This window comes from Pristiophorus japonicus, chromosome 5 (genome assembly GCF_044704955.1).
Source record: "Pristiophorus japonicus isolate sPriJap1 chromosome 5, sPriJap1.hap1, whole genome shotgun sequence".
Taxonomy (NCBI): Eukaryota; Metazoa; Chordata; class Chondrichthyes; family Pristiophoridae; genus Pristiophorus; species Pristiophorus japonicus.
In genome coordinates this window covers 180,411,820-180,436,884 of record NC_091981.1, presented here as the reverse complement: position 1 = coordinate 180,436,884, position 25,065 = coordinate 180,411,820, and the positions used below count along the sequence as shown (strand labels likewise).

At 47.5% G+C, this 25,065-nt stretch overlaps 1 protein-coding gene across 6 annotated transcripts in view; it reads left to right on the top strand.

Annotated features, from left to right (window-relative positions):
- LOC139264534 (tyrosine-protein phosphatase non-receptor type 3-like) overlaps positions 1–25,065 on the top strand; it is a 418,869-nt gene that overhangs the window by 279,976 nt on the left and 113,828 nt on the right. For all 6 annotated transcript variants that reach the window (XM_070881143.1, XM_070881141.1, XM_070881142.1 and 3 more), the window contains 2 exons: positions 1,700–1,856; positions 14,419–14,585. In XM_070881143.1, coding sequence (XP_070737244.1) covers positions 1,700–1,856; positions 14,419–14,585 — 324 coding nt within the window. The remainder of the gene's footprint in view (positions 1–1,699; positions 1,857–14,418; positions 14,586–25,065) is intronic.

The following is a 25,065-nucleotide window of genomic DNA, read 5'->3' as shown; positions in this document are numbered from 1 at the left end:
CCCTGATTGATGCTAGAGATATGGTAGTGGTTAGGGAACGCAGTTTGTGGTGGGGACCAAAGATAATGGCTTCGGTCTTCCCAATATTTAATTGGAGAACATTTCTGTTCATCATCCAGTACTGGATGTCAGACAAGCAGTCTGACAATTTAGATACCAAGCAGAGGTCGACAGAAGTGGTGGAGGGGTAGAGCTGGCTGTCGTCAGCGTACATGTGGAAACTGACTGTTTTCGGATGATATCGCCAAGGGGCAGCATATAGATGAGAAATAGGAGGAGGCCAAGGATAAATACTTGGTGGACACGGAGGTAACTTATGTATGGAGAAAGAGTCAGACTGAACACTGTGAACTCAAAGTAACGTTTGACCTTAGTCTTTTATTTGCAGGTCTCCAGAGTACCTCGCCAACCTGTGAGACCTCCTTAAATACCTGTGCTCCCAAGGAATTATGGGATCCCTTGGGACTCCAGGGGATGAGCCCTCTGGTGGCAGTATAGAGTAAATATAAGTTTACATATATAACAGTAACGATGCAGGAGTGGGAAGAAAAGCCATTGCAGGAGATTTTCTAGCTTTGATTAGATAGATAAGAATGGAACCACCTAGAATGAAGGCAAAGAATCACAAAGGGTTTCAGTAAGAAACCGTAGATGTGAGAGGAATAACTGTCGATGGAAGTGGACAGAAAAGAGGTTCCAGGAAATGCCATCAGTATTCAATTGTCTTGCCATGTAGTGTTTCAGTGGGCTTAATGGCACTTCCCTCAGTATACTTGCATGGTAAAGACCACCATCCAGTTACAAACTAATAGTACAGCTTTGCCATGTTTTTAACCTCTTGATGGCAAAGCTTCCCAAAGTGCTACTGACTGGTTCAGGCCTTTTGCGATCAGGTGGCTGCACGTTTGGCAGTGGAAATTTGCAATGAGAGCAGACCTCATGATTCTCAGCCAGTGATGGAGTAGGGAAGACAGAAGTGTAGGAAAGAGTATTGGATAAAGCCGAGAAATTAAATGTGTGGACAGGGAGATGAGAAGATGAAGTTGAGTGATTTTGGGAATAAAACAGAGGGAGCAGGGAGAGTTTTTCTTTGAAAGAAAAGGTCTGATGACCACTCCAGGACATGGGAATATCCTCTTGAGACTGAAGACCATACTTTCCTCCCTAGGCTAACTTTAATGGCAAAATAAATATGAGGAAGTAGGTGTGGAAAACTCTTTAAATTCGTGTTGAAGGAACTTTCTTCCACGATTGACTAATGTCTATACAGTTTTCATCTTGTGTTGAAAAAAGTTACAGGAAAATAAATCAGCTTGCTAAGAGTTCATCTGCATGGAAATACTAAGAATTCCACTTGCTTGAGCAAATACAGAAAGTTTGGTTATTTACTCAACGGAATTGAAAATTATAATTTCTATCTGTATAAACAGGAGGAATGTAACAAAAGTCAGTCTGATTCCTGGAGCAAGCAGAGAATGGCTTATTAGTTTTTCAACATTGAGGAAAGATTTTTCTTCAACAATGAAATAACGTTAACCGTAGGAGACAGTGTATAGGCTGAAAAAGAGCCGAAGACAGTAGGCTGCACTTATGCCAAATAATCAATGCAATTTTCTTTTCACATAATGAACATAATTTTTGCTCACAACCCAAAAGCTTGTAAATTTTTGTTTAAAATATTTTGGCATCTGTTGCATAGGCTGACATTTGTATGCCCAAACTGAATGAAGGGGATCAGATCTTGTTGATTAATGGCAGAGACATCTCTGAACATACTCATGACCAGGTTGTAATGTTCATCAAAGCAAGCAGAGAGTCGCACTCCAGAGAACTTGTACTGCTCGTCAAACAAAAAGGTAAGCAATAGCTGAGAGGCTTTGTCAATTATTGTAAATGTTGACTTCATTGCAAATGATATACAATATAAAAATGAAAAACTGGTCGTGTTTTTAAGTTTCCTACAGTAAGACTTTTTTTTGTTCATATTTAAAGCAGAAGAGGAGCTTACACAAATAATAAATGTGGGTATCAGCCTGGTCTTTCAGTTTATAAAAAAAAATTATTCTTGATTTATCCTTCCCCAGCTTTGTACCAAGGGTAGCTTCTACCAGTGCCCAGCCTGAACCAGTCACTAGGTGGTGTGTCAGTGGATCATGCTCTAATTTTGCCCTGTCTAAGAAGAATTGTCTGGTCTTCCCTGGACTCCTCCTAATAATTTAGCTGAGATTAGGAACTCGGTGAACATAAATAAGAAATAGGAGCAGGAAAAGGTCATTCGGATCTTTAAGCTTGCTCTGCTATTTAATAAGATCATGGCTGATCTTCTACATGAACTCTACCTTCCCTCACTGTGACCCATAGCTCTTGGTTCCCTGAGTATCCAAAAATCTATCGAAGTGTCTTCAATATATTGAACGATTAAGCAACCACAGCCCATTTGGGGTAGAGAATTCAAAAGATTCACAACCCTTCTCTTTATCCTCCCAGCAACTACCCTGTCAAGCCCCTAAATAATTTTATACATTTCAATGAGATCACCTCTCATTCTTCTCAACTCTAAGGATTATAGGCCCAGTCTACACAATCTCTGGTCAAAGGACCAATCCCACCCCTCCCCCCATCCCAGGAATCAGTCCAGTGAACTTTGTTGCACTCCTCTAAGGCAAGGAGACAAAAATTGTACACAGTACTGCAGGTGTGGTCTCACCAAGGCCCCGAATATTTGCAGTAAGATTGCTTTACTCTTGCCCTCCAATCTTTTTGTAATAAAGGCTAACATACCATTTGCTTTCCTAATTACCTGCATGTTAACTTTCTGTGATTCCCTCTGAAGACTAACATTTCCCAATCTCTCACCATTTAAAAAAAAAAGGCTGCTTTTCTATATTTCCTATCAAAGTGGATAACTTCACATTTCTCTGTTATATGCCATTAGCCATGGCCTTGCCCACTCACTTAACCTGTTGAGATCCTTTGCAGGCTCTTTGTGTCCTCCTCGCAGCTTACTGTCCCACCTAGCTTTGTATCATCAGCTCAACTAAGTCATTAATATAGATTGTAAATGGAATGTGTTAATTTGACACTCCTAAAGCTCTGATTGGGCCCCCTTGATGACAAGTCCTGATAGCTGAGAGGCGTGTCTTATCCTCCAAGGGGACTAATCAGCTTCTCTTTGCAAAATGTAATTCAAGCCATTCTGACTTCTGACTGCCGACTCCAGATAGACCAGAGCTCATTTGGAATAGACAGGACTTACTCCCATAGGTGAAGACCTTCCCCCACACGCCCCGCGCACCGTGCAAATTCCTGACCTCCTTCCCCCACCCAAGTTTCTGACCTACTCCCCCCAAGTCTCTGACACTCTTTCCCCCTCCACCCCACCAAATTCCTGGCTTCCTACCCCCAGCCCAAGTTCTTGACCTTCTCCTCTGCCCAAATTCCTCCCTCACAGATTCATTACCTTCTCCCAACAACAAGTTCCTTCCCCCCGCCCCCGCCATAGATGAGGATTGTGTGTGGGTCACGGATTATTAACAGGTTTATTGGGTATGAAGTGAATAGTGACAATGTCGTGACTTTCGGATTTCATCCAGTCTTAACATTTGGATCACGTTCTTGCTCTCAATCGCCCCTTTACACCTGCATCATGTTCTTCCGCCATCCCCGCTGTTCTCTCCGTACTGTTTCTCTCTCTCCACCAACGCCCTGCAACGTTTCTGACCTCCTCTCTTCCCACCCCCCCGATTCCCCCTCTCTCCGCTTCCCGATCTCTCCGACCTCTCTCTCTCTCTCTCTCTCTCTCTCTGACCACTCTTCCTCTCTCTAGCCCCCTCGCGCTCTCTCTCCCTGATCCCCCGCGCGCGCTCTCTCTCACCGGCCCCCCTTGCGCACGCGCGCTCTCTTTCCCCCACCCCGGCCCCCCTCGCGCGCGCTCTCTCCCCCCCCCCCAGCCCCACCCCCACGCGTGCTCTCTCTCCCCCCCCCCCCACCCCCCCGCGCGCGCTCTCTCCCCCCCCGACCCCACGCGCGCGCTCTCTTTCCCCCCCCCCCCCGCGCGTTCTTCCCCCCCCCCATCTCCCCGGACGCTCTCTCTCTCCCCCCCCGGCCCCACCCACCCCCGCACGCGCTCTCTCTCACCCCCCTGCGCGTGCGCTCTGCCCCACCCCCCTGCGCGCACGCGTGCTCTCTCTCCCCCCCCACCCCACTGCGCGCACGCGTGCTCTCTCTCCCCCCCCACCCCACTGCGCGCTCTCTCTCCACCCACCCCCCCGCGCGCACTCTCTCTTCCCCCCCACCCCCCCGCGTGCTCTCTCTTCCCTCCCCCCATCGCGCGCGCTCTCTCCCCCCACCCCCCCCCGCGCGCGCTCTCTCCCCCCCCCCCCCCCCCCCGCGCGCGCTCTCTCTCTTCCCCCCCATCCCCCCGCGCGCATGCGCTCTCTCCCCGCCCCTCCCCTCGCGCGCTCTCCCTCCCCACGGGATCAAGGGGTATGGAGAGAAAGCAGGAACGGCGTACTGAAGGAAAGATCAGCCATGATCTTATTGAATGGTGGTGCAGGCTCGGAGGGCCGAATGGCCGACTCCTGCACCTATTTCCTGTGTTTCTATGACCCCCCTCTTTCCGACCCTCTCTCTCTCCGACCCCCCCCTCTCTCCGACTCGCCTCTCTCTCTCTCTCCGACCACCCTCACTCTCTCTCCGACCCCCCCTGACTCTCTCTCCGACCCCCCCTCAGTCTCTCTCCGACCTCTCTCTCCAACACCCCTCTCTGAATTCCCCCTCTCCCTCGCTCTCTCTCTCGCTCTCCGACTCCCCTCAATCTCCGATCCCCCTCTCTCTCCAACCCCCCTCTCTCGCTCCTTCACTCTCTCTCTCTCTGACCTCCCTGTCTCTCTCTCCGACCCCTCGCTCGCGCTCACACTCTCTCTCTCTGATCTCTCTCTCTCTGATCTCTTGCTCTCTCTCGCTTGCTCTCTCTTTCTCTCTCTCCCTCCCCCTCTCCGACCCGTCTCTCCCACCCGCCCTTCTCTCCCACCCGCCCTCTCTCTCCCGCCCCCCTCTCTCTGAGCCCCCCCTCTCTCTGAGCCCCCCCTCTCCGAGCCCCCCTCTCTCTCCGAGCCCCCCCTCTCTCTCCGACAACCCCCCTCTCTCTGACCCTTTCTCTCTCCCCGACTCCCCCCCTTCTCTCCGACCCCCCCCTCCAACCCCCACCCTCTCTTCGACGCCCCCCCCGTTGCCCCCGCTCACCCCCCCTCCCCGCTCACCTCGCCCCCGCGCGCTCTCTCTGACCTCTCTCTCCCTCTCCCTCTCTCTGACCTCTTCGACACCTCCCTCTCTCTTTCCGATTCCCTTTTGATCCTCTTCTCGCCACATATCCAGTGATGGACGTTCACCCGCGCAGCTGAACAAGACGTGGCTACACTGTGCGCTACTGCACATGCACAGCTGGACCTCTGTGACAGCGCACATGCGCAGAAGAACACAAAAATGTGAATGCTCGTAATCACTTCACTTGTAAATAGCTGAGGCCCAAGCACTGATTCTTGCCACACCCCACCAGTTACAGCCTGTCAACCTGATAATGGCCTGTTAATTCCTGCTCTCTGTTTTCGGTCCATTAGCCAGTTCTCAATCCATGCTAATCCATGAGCCCTAATTTTATGCAATAACCTCTTGTGTGGCACCTTATTGAATGCTTTTTGAAAATCCAAATGCACTGCATCCTCTGGTTCCCCCTTCTCCACTCTGCTGGTTATAGTTCAAAAAACTCTTAACAGCTTTTGTCAAACACGATTTCTCTTTCATAAATCTGTGATGTGGGGATTGAGTCTTTCCCCATTAATGCTGTGGTATCATAAATTGCTACTTACACAAAGTACAAATATATTTTTTCTTTTTTCTGGGATTGCAGACCGTTAGTTAATATTGCTGAGAGACTAGTTTCGACCTCTTGTCTCTGTCGGTAATTAAGGTTCTAGATAGTGTTTTCGTTTATAGATTTTATTAGAGGGAATAATACTCAACAGACAACACACACAACGATATGAAGGCTATGGGTGACCTCACATTACAGTTGCTGAGTTCAGTTGCAGGTTGAATAGCTCTTCCATAATTTCCTTGCAGTGGTCTCACTTTTTATACTCAGCTTAAAAAAAAATTCCATCCTACCTCCTCCATGACCTCACTCTTGGTTTACACCAACTTATATGAGCTCAGCGTTTCGGAGAGTGGGTCTCATAACAAAAGCTGTCCTTGCATGTAAAGAAAAGTTAAACATATAGGGCCCAAGTTTCCACATGATTTGCGCCTGATTTTTAGGAGCAACTGGTGGAGAACGGACTATCTTAGAAATCGCAATTCTCCACATTTTATTTTTCTGCAGTTCTAGTCAGGTAGAACAGTTCTACTTTGGAACAGAATTTTTTCTTCAAAAGGGGGCGTGTCCGGCCACTGACGCCTGATTTCAAAGTTTCCACAGTGAAAACGTACTCCAAACTAAAGTAGAATGGAGCAAGTGAAGATTTTTGTAGAACTGAAAAAACCTGTTCTACACATTAAAAAATCAGGCGCAGGTTACAAATTAGGCGTCCAGAACGAGGTGGGGGGGGAAGGGAAGTCATTAAATTCTACAATAAATCCTTATTTATACTTCTACAAATATTATACAAATAAATCCAACCTGAATAAACATTTATAAGCAAAGAAAAGATTAAATAAACCATCTTCCTACCTGTGTGAAAGTGCTTCAGCCATCGTTCGTTCCCATGGGGGGTGGGGAAGGAAACCGCCGTTTGTTGCCGTGGAGGGGAGGGAGGGGAAGGAGACAGCGGTTTGTTGCCGCCGCGGAGGGGAGGGAGCGGGAGGAAACCGCCATTTGTTGCCGTGGAGGGGAGGGAGGGGAAGGAGACAGCGGTTTGTTGCCGTGGAGGGGAGGGAGGGGGAGGAAACCGCCGTTTGTTGCTGTGGAGGGTGGGGAGGGGAAGGAGACAGTGAGAAGGGTAGCCTCAGTGCTGATGTGCTGATGGCAATGTGCTTTTATTTAAAAATGTTCAAAAATTAAACAGCTACAAAGAACTACAAAAATGGCCGAGTGCCAATGTTTCCTTCACACTGCGCGTGCGCGAACGCTCCAACACGCACGCGCAGCGTTGCCGGCAGGAAAAAAACTAATTTAAATAGTACCCGCCCCCTCCCACTTACAAAATCGGCGCGAGTGTAGGCTCCGCCCCCCTGGGCGCCGCGCCAAACAGACAAGGAGCTGCAAAGCGCTCGAGAATAGCGCGTTCTTTTTCTAGCGCCGTTTTAGGCGTGAAAAACGGGCGCCCAGCTCGGAGGGGCGCCCGTTTTTTATCCTGTGGAAACTTGGGCCCATAGTTGTCAAACAAATAAATGTATCTATTAGAAGATTAGAACTACACAAGGCTCTATATGCCGACAGTTGGTACAGTTTTAGAGATTGGAGCTAATTTGTTGATATCTACAGATATTGCCCTTTTCAACAGTTTCTGCAATAGCTGTCTTTTAACCACAAAATGGTGTCCTGAACACAAAATGTATTCTTTAATAAAACCCTTCCTGCTAGCATTCCTAACAGAGACTTCAATTAATTTTGATCTGCACAAACGTTTGTTGTAGTTCGTTTTATATTTTATATTCAGTCTTTACCATAAAAATATTGTTAATTATAAAAATATGTTTTAATTTCTGGATTGAACATTTTCTTTTGTTTACAATACTGCATTTCATAGATGCCTGCATGATATCATAATTAAATGCTTTGGCCTCAACATTTAGAATCTTAGTTTAGTGACTGTACCAAAGCTCCTGCTGTCTCTGGCAGCCTTTTAAAACAGTCAGAGAGATGGGATTTTTATCGTTTTATATAACCTTGGAATTTGACAAGACAAGAGGCTGTTTGGCTCTTACCCCTGCTCCAGCTCTGAAAGAGCTATTCACACTCCCATTCCACTGCTCTTTCCCCATGCCCTTTAATTTGTTCCATTTCAAATATTTAGCCACTTACCTTTAAAAGCTATTATTATGGGTTCTGCATCCACCACTATTTCTGGTAGGACATTCTATGTTTCAGCAATCCTTTGCGATGATTACTGTGATAATATTCCAAGTTTGTACCTTAATCATCTGAAATAAACTCCCAATGGAGAAACAGTTCCTTTCTGATTCCTTGGGGGTGATTTTAGACTTTACCCCGGCCCTCGCCACCCCCCAAAACGGGCACAAGACCAGCAGAATGGCCGCAGTGCCATAGGAAGACCCAAGCCATTTTCTGGTTCGGGCCTCATTTGACTGCTACCAGTGAGCTGATGTAGCTTGCAGTTGAGAGAGCAAGAAATTGGCTGCCTCCCACACTGAGCTGGTCAACAGGTCATGCCTGGGGTGCAGGGGAGCTAATCCCAGAGGGGGTTTAGTAAGGGCCGACAGGACCCACGGTACATTTGGGGCCTTTTGGTAAGCTACTGCCAATAATCTCTTTAAGGACTGCTGGTTAGGTTGCTCCATGCCTGATACAAATGGACGGAATGTGTGAGGAACCCACACCACCCATTTATACCTGAAAATTTCAAATGGAGTGCTGTAGCCGGTGTAGGACCCCAGTTTGCATATTTAAACAGCCTCCCACCCAAACAGGCTGGTGTGCTGCTTGCCGATTTACAGGTCCACTTGAAATTTGCATCAACTGGGCCTTGGGCAGCAATGGGTACAGCAAGGTGCTCCCCGCCCACACCCCAATTTTAAACAGCCAGCTGCCCATTTTTCAGGTGAGAAACAAGAAACTATTATAGGTGACATTGATTTTTGTTATCGAATCATAGAAATTTACAGCACGGAAGAAGGCCATTTCGACCCATCGTGTCCACGCCGGTCGATCAAGAGCTATCCAGCCTAATCCCACTTTCCAGCTCTTGGTCTTTGTAGCCCTATAGGTTATGGCACTTTAAGTGCACATCCAAGAATGTTTTTCTTGCCACTACCACCGTTTCAGGCAGTGAGGTCCAGATCCCCACCACCCTCTGGGTGAAGAAATTTTTCCTCAATGTTATGTATGCAATAAAGGTTCAAACTGAGTACTGTTTAACTAAGCAAGATACAACCTTGGCTCTGCTTTAATTCGGCCCAAAGTGCCTAACTCAAAATGGTTGGCCTTTTATACCTGAGCAGCACAACAATTACGCCGTCTGGTGGCTACAAATAGAATGTACATACATGACAATACCCCCCTCTGAGATCTTATCACAGCCTTTCACAGGTTGAGGCGGTCTGGTGCTTTGCGCTCCTGGGTTGGTCGTCTCAGTTTGATTCCAGCCTTGGGTGAATGTGCGGAGTCTGTTGTGGCGGATGGCTGGATGACTGACTTGTTGGGGGTGGCAGTGGCCATGTCCGGAATTGCAAGTCCATTTTTATTGAACAGTCCGTGATGGAAATTCTGGGTTCACTGATGACCCTTGAGTCCTCTGAAGACTGCTGGTAGGTTGGTTGGTCGTCGATGGTTTCGTCGTTTGACTGTTCTGGCTCGTCTGTGTGTCTCAGCTTTGTCTGATCCATGTGTTTCCTGCAAGTTTTCCCATTCTTGAGCTTAATAACGAATACTCTGTTGCCTTCCTTGGCCATGACCGTAACAGCGATCATGACCGTACCAGCGATCCATTTGGAACCCTTGCCATAGATCAACACATATACAGGCCATAGATCAACACATATACAGGATCATTAACAGAAATCTCGCGTGACACAGTTGCGCAATCATGGTACCATTGTTGACTTTGTCTTTTGTATTCAACATGATTATTTAAATCCGGGTATACCAGAGATAGCTTGGTCTCGAGACCTCTTTTCATCATGAGTTCAGCAGGGGAGACCCCTGTGAGTGTGTGGGGTCTTGTCCTGTAACTCAGCAGTATGCAGGACAAGCGGATCTGCAGTGACCCTTGGGTTACTCTCCTCATGCTTTGCTTGATAATTTGTACTGCACGTTCAGCTTGCCCGTTGAACGCAAGCTTGATGGTGCTGACCTTACATGTTTTCCACAAACTCCTGAAACTCCTGACTAGTGAAGCACGACCCATTGTCGCTCACCACTATGTCAGGCAGACCATGTGTCGCGAACATGACATTGAGATTCTCTATGGTTGCCGTGGACGTGCTGGATGACATGATTATGCATCCAACCACTTCGAATAAGCGTCCACCACCACCACTAAAAACATTTTGCCCAGGAAGGGGCCTGCAAAATCTACATGGATCCTGGACTAAGGTTTGGATGGCCACGACCACAGACTCAGCGGCGATTCCACTGGTGCTTTGCTGAGCTGCATGCAAGTGTTGCACTGATGTACACATACTTCCAGCTCAGAATCAATTCCTGGCCACCATACATGGGAGCTGGCGATGGCCTTCAGCATCACTATACCCGGATGTGTGCTGTGTAACTCGCGCACGAACTTCTCTCTCCCTTTCTTGGGCATCATAACGCGATTGCCCCACAATATGCAATCTGCTTGAATAGACAGTTCATCCTTGCGACGAATGTACGGTTTGGCCTCTTCGCACATTTGCTTAGGTATGACAGACCAATCTCCTTTGAGGATGCAATCCTTTACCACCGATAAAATCGGATCCCGGCTGGTCCAGGTCTTAACTTGTTCCGACGTGACAGGGGCACCTTCACTCTCAAAAGCATCCATGATTAACATTAGATCGGCTGGTTGTGGCGTTTCCACCTCCGGTGTGGGCACTGGCAACCGACTCAAAGCATTGGCACAATTCTCTGTGCCAGGTCTGTGTTGAATGACATAATCATAGACAGATAATGTCAGCGCCCACCTTTGGATGCGGGATGAAGCGTTGGTATTGATACCTTTGCTCTTGGAAAACAATGAAATGAGTGGCTTGTGATCAGTCTCTAATTCGAACCTCAGACCGAACAGGTATTGATGCATCTTTTTAACACCGTACACACACGCTAAAGCTTTTTCTACCATGCAGTAGGCTCTTTCCACTTTAGACAAATTTTTGGATGCATACGCGACTGATTGAAGTTTCCCCGACTCATTGGCTTGTTGTAACACGCAACCAATTCCATATGACAATGCCTCACAGACCAAAACTAAACATTTACATGGGTCATAATGTACCAGCAGTTTGTTCGAGCAAAGCAAATTGGTGGCTTTCTCGAAAGCTCTGTCTTGCGATGCACCCCGCCCCCAGTTGTTGCCTTTTCTCAATAGTATGTGCAGTGGTTCTAGTAAGATGCTTAATTTAGGCAGGAAGTTACCAAAGTAGTTGAGTAGACAGGAACGAACTCTGTCACATTCTGCGGCTTGGGTGCATTCTTGATGGCCTTGCTTTTCACGTCAGTAGGTCTGATGCCATCAGCGGCGATTTTCCTCCCGAGGAATTCGACCTCTAGTGCCATGAAGATACACTTCAAGCATTTCAGTCTGAGTCCCACTCTATCCAAACGCAGTAGAACCTCTTCCAGGTTGTTCAGATGTCCCTTGGAGTCACGACTGCTGATCAGGATGTCATCTTGGAACACGACGGTTCTGGGAACGCACTTCAGTAGACTTTCCATATTCCTCTGGAATATTGCTGCAGCCGAGCGAATTCCAAAAGGGCACCTGTGTTAAATAAACAGTCCTTTGTGCGTGTTAATGCACGTAAGTTTCTTCGACATCTCGACCAACTCTTGTGTCATATAGGCCGACGTCAAGTCCAGTTTTGTGAATGACTTCCCTCCGGCTAGCGTCACAAACAAGTCATCAGTCTTCGGTAACAGGTACTGATCTTGTTTCGAAACTCTGTTGATCATAGCCTTGTAGTCTTCACAGCTTCTGACTGTGCCATCACTTTTCAGCACAGGAACAATGGGGCTGGCCCATTCATGAAATTCGACCAGTGATATGATCCCTTTGCGCTGGAGTCTGTCCAGTTCAATTTTGACCTTCTCCTTCATCATATACGGCACTGCTCGAGCTTTATGATGGACAGGTTTTGCACATGAGTCCACGTGGATCTGCACCTTGGCTCCCGTGAAGTTGTCGATACCCGGTTCGAACAGCGACGGGAATTTGCTCAATACTTGGGCACATGTATTTTCCTCCTCCAACGACGCCTTTTATGTCGTTCTAGTCGCATCTGATTTTCTCCAACCAGCTCCTGCCGAACAACGTTGAGCCATTACCTGGAACAATCCACAGCGGTAACTCGTGAACCGCACCGTTATGTGACACATTAATTTGTGCACAGCCAATCACCTTTATCAGTTCTTTGGTCTACGTGCACAGCTTGGCGTTAACAGGGCTCAGCCTGGGCCTCACAGTCTTAGTATCTCACAGCTTATAAAATGCCCTCTTGTTCATGAGATATTGACTTGCCCCCGTGCCCAGTTCCATCGATACCTGTATCCCTTTAAACTTCACAATCAAAATTGGTTTACTCTTGGTTATGAAGGAGTACAGTCCGTACACTGCCTCCTCTGGCATCTCGGATTGCGTATCTGGTTCTACGCCAGTCTGACTTTCATCCTCCACCTGGTGTGTCGCAGCTCGCTTGCTCATCTGCGGACACTTGCACTAGAGATGCCCCACTCTCAGACAGCCTTTGCAACTATATTGCTTAAATCGGCACTGCTGGTGCCGATGATTTCCCCCACAGCGCCAACACGGAGAAGTCAGATACATTCCCGCTGGTGGACTTTGGGCAGCCACAGGTTTCGCGAACACAGCCGGATAGGCCTTGCCATCTGCCACTCTGCCGAACGTCGAATCAATCTCATTTACAGTACTTGCTGAGGTTCGGTTCTTCACCGCTATTTGCTTTAGACTCCTGTCCGTCTTCATACATGATTGAGTGATCTGGATGGCCCTTTTTAAATCCAACTCCTCCATTGCCAGAAGTTTGCGCAGGATCACCTAGTGGTTGATATCGAAGTCCTGCAGCATGTCTGCCAACACCGTCCCGAACTTGCACGGTCCCGCTCGACGTCTCAGGTCAGCAACGAATTCCGCCACGCTCTGGCCCTCCGATTGAACGTGTGTATAAAACCTGCATCTCGAGATGATGATGCCGTCGTCTGGCTTGAGGTGCTCCTGTACCAATGTACACAACTCCTCGTACGTTTTCTCTGTTGGATCACTAGGCATGAGTAGATTCTTGATCAGACCGTAGATCTTTAAAGTGCACACGGTGAGGAACACGGCCCGGCACCGATCTGCATCGTCGACCCCCTTCATTTTGTTGGCCACGAAGTACTGGTTCAAACGGCTCACTAAGTCTGCCCAATCTTCTCCCTCCACGAATCGCTCAAAAAATCCAATCATGCTCATTTTGCAAACAAAGTTTCTTGTATTCTCGTCGCCAAATGTTATGTATGCAATAAAGGTTCAAACTGAGTACTGTTTAATTAAGCAAGGTTCAACCTTGGCTCTGCTTTAATTAGGCCCAAAATGCCTGACTCTCAAAATGGGCGGCCTTTTATACCTGAGCAGCACGCACATGTTGCTGCTGAGGTATAAAAGGCCAGCCATTTTGAGAGCCTCCAACAATGACGCCATCTGGTGGCTACAAACAGCATGTACATACATGACACATAGGTCTTCTAAACCTCCCTTCAATTGCTTTAAATCTATGTCCCCTGGTTGATGACCCCTCCACCAAGGGAAACGGGTCCTTCCTATCCTCTCTATCCAGGCCCCTCAGAATTTTATACACCTCAATCAAGTCTCCCCTCAGCCTCCTCTGTTCCAAAGAAAACAGACCCAGCATCTCTAATCTTTCCTCATAGCCAAACTTCTCCAGTCAGTCAATACTTTGGCAGAGTTTGTCATCTGACAGTTATTAATCAAGGTAGTCATCATGTATAACCAAAAGTTTGACATAGGTTGTATGTGAACACAAGTTATTGTTTTTGTATTGTTTTAATTGGCTATTGAAAGCAGACGAACATAATTGTGGAAATGGTGGGATTGAATACCGTTGTAAATGTCCACCTCCCAACATGGTTTGTGAGCAGGTTGAGGAAGCAGTAGTGGCAGCACTGATTGTGACAAAAATGCCATTGTGTGTTTCCGACATCAGTTGATCCCTATTCGCATATATCGCCTGTCTTCCTGCTGCTGTTCCATTTACAGGCATAAAAAGGATGTTAGTGACATGAGAATCATCCTCCATTTCTCTTTCATATCCCTCCCCCACCCAATGATTAAACCACCTAGGAACTCTATAGTCATTTGATATTGTATTAAATCACAGCTTGTCACCAGGTACTCACTTTATGTTGCACATTTACTTAACTTATGATTTAAGATGAAAAGTAATGCAAACATGAATTGCAAATTAATTAAGCATCTTAATGCAAATTTGTAATGAAAGCCTTTGTTTCTATCACTTCTAATTTTCAAGTTACAAGCAGTCATATGGAGGACAAGGTGGAAGATGAAACAGACTTTCAATATTTTCCCAATATTTCCATACATTCCTCGTATCCTGAATATGGTGATTCATTAGAAGAATCCATGATTCAGCTTCGAAAAGGACTTGAAAGTGGAGCTATACTTAATCAGTTTGATGTAAGTTTATTCAATCTGTGTTGACTTTAAAATCATTTGTGGTTGCATTTTTTTTGTGGATGTATTTATTTGTACCTGTAAAATCAAATGAAAACCTGGTATGTGACTATTTGATGTTTATATTCCCTGTTGTAAAGTCCTGTCCCCTCAGTACAGATTCACACGAGGCATGTAGTGAAGTCAAGGTCACTCTGGACCTGCACCTTTATTTCACAGCTCTGGAATGCTGCACTTGCCTGAGACCTATGCTTATATACCTGTCTCTTGCAAGTGCAGCCCTGGTGGTAAGGTATGCTAGTGGTTACAGGTCATATCTTATTACAGTCATGCAGTCATGTATAGCATGTTAGGATACAGTTATATATAATAATGTAAGATATATGACATCACCCTCCCCCAAGGTCTTATTGTCTTTATAGGTTCAGTCTCTCAGGTGGTCTACACTCTCGTGTGGAGCGTCTGAGTTGTGGTTCAGTTGTTTGCCTTGGTGTCTATTTTTCTTTGGGTGTGGTTGCTGGTATCTCGCCTGGGCTGTCTGTTTCGATTGGTGTGATTGTTGTTGACTCGCCTGGGCTGTCTGTTGGGATTGCCCTTTCCTCAGGTTGTTCCCTCTGTCTGTCCACCAGGTGTGGTGCGAGTTCCACATTGTAGTCTGCCTCTGGTTCCGCAGTGTTGTTGGTAAATCTGCTTTTGACTTGGTCTACATGCCTCCATTTGTACTCCCAGTAGCCTGTTTCCTTCATTGCCCGTTACTGTCCCTGCAAGCCATTTGGGACCCCTGCCATAGTTTAGTACAAACACTTTGTTCCCTATCTCATTCCCTCTCCCCCTCGAATTTCTGTCATGGTACTCAGTCAGCTTACGGCGCTATGCCTCAACGATTTTGTGCATGTCTGGGAGGATTAACGAGAGCCTTGTTTTTAAAGACCTTTTCATCAACAGTTGCGCGGGGGGGATCCCAGTCAGTGAGTGCAGACGAGATCTGTATGCCAGCAGCAGTCGCGACAGGCGACCCTGCAGCGTGGGACCTTGGATTTTAAGCATGCCGTGTTTAATGATTTGCACTGCTCTCTCCGCCTGGCCGTTGGAGACTGGCTTGAACGGTGCCATCTTGACGTGATTTATGCCGTGGTCAGTTGTAAAGTCTTGGAATTCTGCGCTGGTGAAGCACGGACCATTGTCACTGACCAATATGTCAGGGGTTCTGTGCGTTGCAAACATGGTTGTGAGGCTCTCCACAGTGATGGAGGTTGTGCTTGAATTTAAAATGGTGCATTCGATCCATGAAACTTTGAAAATGCATCTACAACTACGAGGAACATTTTGCCCATGAATGGGCCCGCATAGTCTACGTGCACTCGCGACCACGGTTTGGTAGGCCAGGGCCGGGGCTCAGTGGAGCCTCCCTGGGGGCATTGCTGAGTTGGGCACAAATGGTGCACTTTCGGACGCAGAGCTCCAAGTCCGCGTCAAAACCAGGCCACCAGACATGGGATCTGGCTATGGCCTTCATGAGAACGATCCCCGGGTGCTCGCGGTGGAGCTCCCGGACAAATGCCTCTCTGCCTCGCAGAGGCATGACTACTCGGCTGCCCCACATCAGGCAGTCTGCTTGTAGTGATAGCTCATGCATGCGTCTGTGAAAGGGTTTTAATTCCTCGGGGCAGGCATCGCAAGCCTCTGCCCAGTCACCGGTTAGGACACATCTTTTTACTAAGGATAACGTGGGGTCGCTGGCCGCCCAGGCTCTGATTTGGCGAGCCGTCATGGGCGAACCTGTGGATTCAAAGGCATTGATTGCCATGACTATCTCACAGTCCTGTTCGTCAGACCCTTCCGTGGTCGCCAGGGGTAGCTTACTGAGCGCGTCGGCACCGTTGTCTGTGCCTGGTCTGTGCCTTATGGTATAGTCGTAGGACGCCAGAATGAGTGCCCACCGTTGAATTCACGCCTAGGCGTTGGCATTTATTGCCTTGCTCTCGGATAGGAGGGACGTGAGGGTCTTGTGGTCGGTTTCTAACGTGAACTTGGCCCTGAAAAGATTTTGGTGCATCTTTTTGACACTGTACACGCACGCGAGCGCCTCCTTCTCTACCATTCCGTACCCGCGCTCCGCCCGCGAAAGTGACCTGGAGGCATAAGCTATGGGTTGTAATTTGCCCGCACTATTGACATGTTGCAAAACGCACCCGACCCCATACGCTGACGCATCGCATGTGAGAACTAGCTTTTTACCTGGGTCAAAGAAAGTCAAAACACTGTTGGAACACAGGAGGTTGCGTGCCTTATTGAAGACGCGTTCCTGGGCGTCCCCCCAAAACTAATCGCATCCCTTCCTGAGTAGCATGTGGAGAGGCTCCAGCAGCATGCTTAAGTTCTGCATAAAGTTCCCAAAGTAATTGAGTAGCCCGAGAAAGGCGCGCAGTTCTGAGACATTCCGGGGCCTGGGTGCCAGGCAAATTGCTTCTGTTATGGACTCTGTTGGGCGGATTCCATCAGCGGTAATCCTTCTGCCCAAAAATTCAACCTTGGGTGCGAGAAACAGGCACTTGGATTTCTTGACTCAAGGCCTACCCGATCCAACCGCTTTAGTACTTCCTCCAAATTACGGAGATGGGAGTCGGTGTCCCTGCCTGTGATAAGTATGTCGTCTTGAAATACAACCGTCCCCGGGATGGACTTGAGCAGACTCTCCATGTTGCGCTGGAATATGGCAGCTGCCGACCTGATGCCGAATGGGCATCGATTGTACATGAAAAGGCCTCGATGTGTGTTGATGGTGGTGAGTAGCTTGGATTCCTCGGTCAATTCTTGCGTCATATACGCAGATGTGAGGTCTAATTTTGAGAAAAGTTTACCTCCAGCCAATGTGGTAAATAAGTCCTCCGCTCTGGGCAGCGGGTACTGGTCCTGTAGGGAGACTTTGTTTATGGTAGATTTGTAGTCCCCACAGATTCGTACGGATCCATCAGGCTTCATGACTGGGACGATGGGACTTGTCCAGTCGCAAAATTCCACAGGTGATATAATGCCTTCCCGCAGAAGCCTGTCTAGTTCGTGCCCAATCTTTTCCCTCATCACATAGGGTACAGCTCTGGCCTTGTGATGGACCAGTCTAGCATCCTGTGTGATGTAGATTTTGACTTTGGCCCCTTTGAGTGCCCACACCTGGCTGAAAGAGATGTTCAAATCGCTTTATAACTGTTGAGCAGGAGGTCCGTTCCTCTAATGACATGGCATGGACATCATCCCATTTCCAGTTTAGTTTTGCCAGCCAGCTTCTCCCCAGCAGTGCTGGGGGGTCTCCGGGGACAATCCACGGGGGAAGTCGGTTCACTGTCCCTTTGTGTGTGACAGACAGCATGGCGCTGCCGAGGACTGGTACGATTTCTTTGGTATAGGTCCTTAGTTTGGTGTCGACCCTTGTGAGTTTTGGTCTGTCTCTTTTATGCGGCCACAGTTGTTCAAATTGTTGAGCGCCCATGAGAGATTGACTCGCTCCCGTATTCAGCTCCATGTTGACAGATATCCCGTTGATTAGGACCCTCATCATTATAGTAGGCGTCCTGTTGTAGGAGCAGCGGCTATTGATCGTGTTGACCCGCTGTATATCGGTGTCCCGGGTACTGTCCCCACCATCTTCTGGTCCGCTTTCCGACCCATCCGATTCGTATACCAGCCGAGCTGCCGTTTTTTTGCACATGCAGGCCAAATGCCCTGTATATTCATAATTTCTGCAAACAACCTGCTGAAATCGACATCCCCTTGACGAGTGCCCACCTCCACACCTTCAGCACAGACCTGTTCCATTGTTCAAAGTGTTCCCAAAGAATGAGCTGCGTCTGGCTGATCTCTCTTGAGCTTCTCTCAGTTTGTAGTTGATTGCTCGCATTGTGGGTTGATGAGGTGTGAACGGCCGTTCCTGTGGCCCTTGATGGCTTCTGCCTGCTGTTGAGAGCCTGTTCTCCCGGTTTTGTCTGTATGTGGGGGTAGCAGCTTGTTTAGTGCTGTGAACTTCTTGTTCCGATATTTCGTCAGTTGCCGTACCTGCATTGTAAATCAACCTCGTTTCTTCTTCCCCTACCAAGAATGTCTGTGCAACCAGTGCTGCTGTCTCTAAGGTCAGGTTCTTGGTCTCTATGAGCTTTCGGAATATGCCTGCATGACCTATTCCTTCAATGAAAAAGTCTCTCAGCATTTCTCTCCTCAGTTCATCGGAGAACTCACATAAACTAACCAACCTCTGAAGTTCCGCCACGAAGTCGGGTTTGCTCTGCCCCACACAGCATCTGTAGTTGTAGAACCTGTGTCTGGCCATGTGTAGGCTGCTCGCTGGCTTCTGGTGGTCTCTTACCAGTGTGCTCAATTCTTCAAACAACTTGCTTGCTGGTTTCTCGGGTGCCAACAGATCCTTCATTAAAGCGTATGTTTTCGAGCCACAGCTGGTCAAGAGATGGGCTCTTCTCTTGTCTGCCTTATCGTCGCCTAACCAGTCTTTGGTTACAAAGCTTTGCTGGAGCCTTTCTATAAAGTCCTCCCAATTGTCTCCCGCATTGTACTTTTCATCTGATCCGCTGTTCGCCATTCTGTGGATTCTGTAATCGCCACTGTAAAGTCCTGTCCCCTCAGTACAGATTCACATGAGGCATGTAGTGAAGTCAAGGTCACTCTGGACCTGCACCTTTATTTCACAGCTCTTATATGCTGCATTTGCCTGAGACCTGTACTTATATACCTGTCTCTTGCAAGTGCACCCCTGGTGGTAAGGTATGCTGGTGGTTACAGGTCATATCTTATTACAGTCATGTATAGCATGTTAGGATACAGTTTGTATAATAATGTAAGATACATGACACCTGTATTCATTCCTGTTTGACTAACTGGCTGCTGTATCTAGATTTCATCAAGTTATGACAGTCCGGTTGTTAGGAGTGACTCTTGAAGTGGAATATTCTAAAATGGCTAAAGAAAGTCTTCCAACTGATTTGATTAGTGACCTTGACAGTGATCTGATGCCCTGGCCTTAATCACTGCAGTCTTGTGTCTTTTACATGAAGGCAAACATTTATCATAGGGATAGAAATTTTATTCCATTTAAAATGTATGTATAGATTCTTTGGCTGTAAAGTTCAATGGCTGTGAGAGGTATATAAATGCCGATAGTAGTTCTTCTTAAATTATCAAACAAATGACCAAACATTTTTGATGAGATACGAGATCTCATGGTTCCGGTTGGGGTGGAGTGTAGTATGTTTCGGTGCAAGGTGTGTCGCAGTTGTGTGAGGCGGACTGGTTGGGCTGGGTGGTCTTTGCCTGTCCGCCATTGTTCATTGTTCATCGGTTTATCTGTAACCTTCAGGGCTGCTGACCAAGGGCCATGTGACTCTTTGTCAGCCTGCGCAGACACGATGGGCCGAAATGGCCTCCTTCTGCTCTGTAGATTTCTATGTTTCTCTCTGATGCTCATTTTCTAAATAATTTGCTATAGTACTAGAATTTTTGTGATTTTAAAAATAAAGCTTTGTGAAGCTTACAAGTGTACATCAATGAGCAACATGTTGTAGAATAGTGACCAGAAAGAATTACTTTGGATGTTATGCTGTGATTAGACAATTGTATCGATACTTGACATTGTACAGGGCACAATTTTGAAATTTTCAGATGACACGAAACTTGGAAGTGTAGTAAACAGTGAGGAAGATAATAGACTTCAAGACATAGACAGGCTGGTGGAATGGGTAGACATATGGCAGATGAAATTCAATGCAGAAATGTGTGAGGTGGTACATTTTGGTAGGAAGAATGAGGAGAGACAGTATACTTTTGAAGGGAATGCAAGAACAGAGACTTTGGGCCCAAGTTTCCACATGATTCGCGCCTGATTTTTAGGAGCAACTGGTGGAGAACGGACTATTTTAGAAATCGCAATTCTCCACATTTTTTTTCTGCAGTTCTAGTCAGGTAGAACAGTTCTAGTTTAGAACAGAATTTTTTCTTCAAAAGGGGGCGTGTCCGGCCACTGACGCCTGATTTGAAAGTTTCCACAGTGAAAATGTACTCCAAACTAAAATAGAATGGAGCCAGTGAAGATTTTTGTAGAACTGAAAAAACCTGTTCTACACATTAAAAAATCAGGCGCAGGTTACAAATTAGGCGTCCAGAACGAGGTGGGGGGGAGGGGGGGGGAAGGGAACTCATTAAATTCGACAATAAATCCTTATTTATACTTCAAATATTATACAAATAAATCCAACCTGAATAAACATTTATAAGCCAAGAAAAGATTAAATAAACCATCTTCCTACCTGTGTGAAAGTGCTTCAGCCAGGGAGAATTCTGCAGCCGTTCGTGCCGCTGAGCGGGAGGGGAGAGAGAGGGAGGGAGGGAGGGAGGGAGAGAGAGGGGGGGAGGGAGGGAGGGAGAGAGAGAGGGGGGGGAGGGAGGGAGAGAGAGAAAGGGGAGGGAGGGAGGGAGGGAGAGAGAGAGAGAGGGGAGGAAGGGGGAGGGAGAGAGAGAGAGAGCGGGGGGGGCGTCGGGTCGGGTAACAGGAGCACAGGTCGGGTCAGTCGGGGGGGGGGGAGCGGGTCTCGGGTCGGGGCGGGGGTCGGGTCTCGGGGGGGAGCGGGTGTCGGGGCGGGTGGGGGGGAGCGGGGGTCGGGTCGGCGGGGTGGGGGGGGGAGCGAGTGTCGGGTCTGGGGGGGGAGCGGGTGTCGGGTCGGGTCTGGTCGGGCGGGGAGCAGGAGCTGGCCGTGGGAGGAGCCTCATTCACGCAGCCCCAGTGAGGCCATTGGGCCAGGGCTAGGGGCTGCGTGCTTCGGGCCCCTCCCACACAGTTCGGCGCCTGGAGCTACTGCACTTGTGTGCCGACTGTAGCGTGCATGTGCAGAGGTCCCGGCACTGTTTTCAGCGCCGGGACCTGGCTCTGCCCCCCCACAGCTCATGCTGGCTGCGCCGAGGGCCAGAGGACCTGTAAGTAGGTGGAGAATACCGAGGATTTTTTTAGGCGCGAAAAACGGGCGACCAGCTCGGAGGGGCGCCCATTTTTTTTCTTGTGGAAACTTGGGCCCTTTGAGGTGTTTGTGCACAAATCTTTGAAGCTGGCAGGACAGATTAACAAGGCAGTTAATAAAGCATATAAATAGAGACTAAGAGTACAAAAGCCAGGAAGTAATGCTAAACCTATATAAATTATTAGTTTGGCATCAGCTGGAGGATTGTTTCCCGTTCTGGGCACCACACTTTAGGAAGGACGTAAAGGCTTTGGAGAGAGTACAGAAAAGATTTATTGGAATGTTTCCCGGGATGAGGGATTACAGTTATATGGATAGACAAGAGAAGCTGGGGTTGTTCTCCTTGAAGCAGAGAAAGCTAAGAGGAGATTTGATAGAGGTGTTTAAAATCATGAAGGGCTTAGATAGTGTAAATAAAGAGAAGCTGTTTCCAATGGCTATGGGGTTGTTAACCAGAGAGCAGATTTAAGGTGATTGGCAAAAGAACCAGAGACGACATGACGAAAAAAAATTTTACGCAACGAGTGGTTAGGATTTGGAATGCATTACCTGATAGCTTGGTGGAAGCAGATTTAATAGTATCTTTCAAAAGGGAATTGGATAAATACTTGAAGGAGAAATACTTGCAGGGTTATGGGGAAAGAGCGGGGAGTGGAACTAACTGGATTGCTGTTCAAAAAAGAACCAGCGCAGACTCGATGGGCCAAATGGCCTCCTGCGCTGTACTATTCTATGATTCTATGATCCTGTCATAATTTTAAACACCTCTCCTCTCATAGAAACATAGAAAATAGGTGCAGGAGCAGGCCATTCAGCCCTTCTAGCCTGCACCGCCATTCAATGAGTTCATGGCTGAACATGAAACTTCAGTACCCACTTCCTGCTTTCACGCCATACCCCTTGATCCCCCGAGTAGTAAGGACTTCATCTAACTCCCTTTTGAATATATTTAGTGAATTGGCCTCAACTACTTCCTGTGGTAGAGAATTCCACAGGTTCACCACTCTCTGGGTGAAGAAGTTTCTCCTTATCTCGGTCCTAAATGGCTTACCCCTTATCCTTAGACTGTGACCCCTGGTTCTGGACTTCCCCAACATTGGGAACATTCTTCCTGCATCCAACCTGTCCAAACCCGTCAGAATTTTAAACGTTTCTATGAGGTCCCCTCTCACTCTTCTGAACTCCAGTGAATACAAGCCCAGTTGATCCAGTCTTTCTTGATAGGTCAGTCCCACCATCCCGGCAATCAGTCTGGTGAATCTTCGCTGCACTCCCTCAATAGCAAGTATGTCCTTCCTCAAGTTAGGAGACCAAAACTGTACACAATACTCCAGGTGTGGCCTCACCAAGGCCCTGTACAACTGTAGCAACACCTCCCTGCCCCTGTACTCAAATCCCCTCGCTATGAAGGCCAACATGCCATTTGCTTTCTTAACCGCCTGCTGTACCTGCATGCCAACCTTCAATGACTGATGTACCATGACACCCAGGTCTCGTTGCACCTTCCCTTTTCCTAATCTGTCACCATTCAGATAATAGTCTGTCTCTCTGTTTTTACCACCAAAATGGATAACCTCACATTTATCCACATTATACTTCATCTGCCACGCATTTGCCCACTCACCTAACCTATCCAAGTCACTCTGTAGCCTCATAGCATCCTCCTCGCAGCTCACACTGCCACCCAACTTAGTGTCATCCGCAAATTTGGAGATACTACATTTAATCCCCTCGTCTAAATCATTAATGTACAATGTAAACAGCTGGGGCCCCAGCACAGAACCCTGCGGTACCCCACTAGTCACTGCCTGCCATTCCGAAAAGTACCCATTTACTCCTACTCTTTGCTTCCTGTCTGACAACCAGTTCTCAATCCACGTCAGCACACTACCCCCAATCCCATGTGCTTTAACTTTGCACATTAATCTCCTGTGTGGGACCTTGTCGAAAGCCTTCTGAAAGTCCAAATATACCACATCAACTGGTACTCCTTTGTCCACTTTATTGGAAACATCCTCAAAAAATTCCAGAAGATTTGTCAAGCATGATCTCCCTTTCACAAATCCATGCTGACTTGGACCTATCATGTCACCATTTTCCAAATGCGCTGCTATGACATCCTTAATAATTGATTCCATCATTTTACCCACTACTGAGGTCAGGCTGACCGGTCTATAATTCCCTGCTTTCTCTCTCCCTCCTTTTTTAAAAAGTGGGGTTACATTGGCTACCCTCCACTCGATAGGAACTGATCCAGAGTCAATGGAATGTTGGAAAATGACTGTCAATGCATCCGCTATTTCCAAGGCCACCTCCTTAAGTACTCTGGGATGCAGTCCATCAGGCCCTGGGGATTTATCGGCCTTCAATCCCATCAATTTCCCCAACACAATTTCCCGACTAATAAAGATTTCCCTCAGTTCCTCCTCCTTAATAGACCCTCTGACCACTTTTATATCCGGAAGGTTGTTTGTGTCCTCCTTAGTGAATACTGAACCAAAGTACTTGTTCAATTGGTCTGCCATTTCTTTGTTCCCCGTTATGACTTCCCCTGATTCTGACTGCAGGGGACCTACGTTTGTCTTTACTAACCTTTTTCTCTTTACATACCTATAGAAACTTTTGCAATCCGCCTTAATGTTCCCTGCAAGCTTCTTCTCGTACTCCATTTTCCCTGCCCTAATCAAACCCTTTGTCCTCCTCTGCTGAGTTCTAAATTTCTCCCAGTCCCCAGGTTCGCTGCTATTTCTGGCCAATTTGTATGCCATTTCCTTGGCTTTAATACTATCCCTGATTTCCCTAGATAGCCACGGTTGAGCCACCTTCCCTTTTTTATTTTTACGCCAGACAGGAATGTACAATTGTTGTAATTCATCCATGCGGTCTCTAAATGTCTGCCATTGCCCATCCACAGTCAACCCCTTAAGTATCATTAGCCAATCTATCTTAGCCAATTCATGCCTCATACCTTCAAAGTTACCCTTCTTTAAGTTCTGGACCATGGTCTCTGAATTAACTGTTTCATTCTCCATCCTAATGCAGAATTCCACCATATTATGGTCACTCTTCCCCAAGGGGCCTCGCACAATGAGATTGCTAATTAATCCTCTCTCATTACACAACACCCAGTCTAAGATGGCCTCCCCCCTAGTTGGTTCCTCGACATATTGGTCTAGAAAACCATCCCTTATGCATTCCAGGAAATCCTCCTCCACCGTATTGCTTCCAGTTTGGCTAGCCCAATCTATGTGCATATTAAAGTCACCCATTATAACTGCTGCACCTTTATTGCATGCACTCCTAATTTCCTGTTTGATGCCCTCCCCAACATCACTACTACTGTTTGGAGGTCTGTACACAACTCCCACTAACGATTTTTGCCCTTTAGTGTTCTGCAGCTCTACCCATATAGATTCCACATCATCCAAGCTAATGTCTTTCCTAACTATTGCATTAATCTCCTCTTTAAC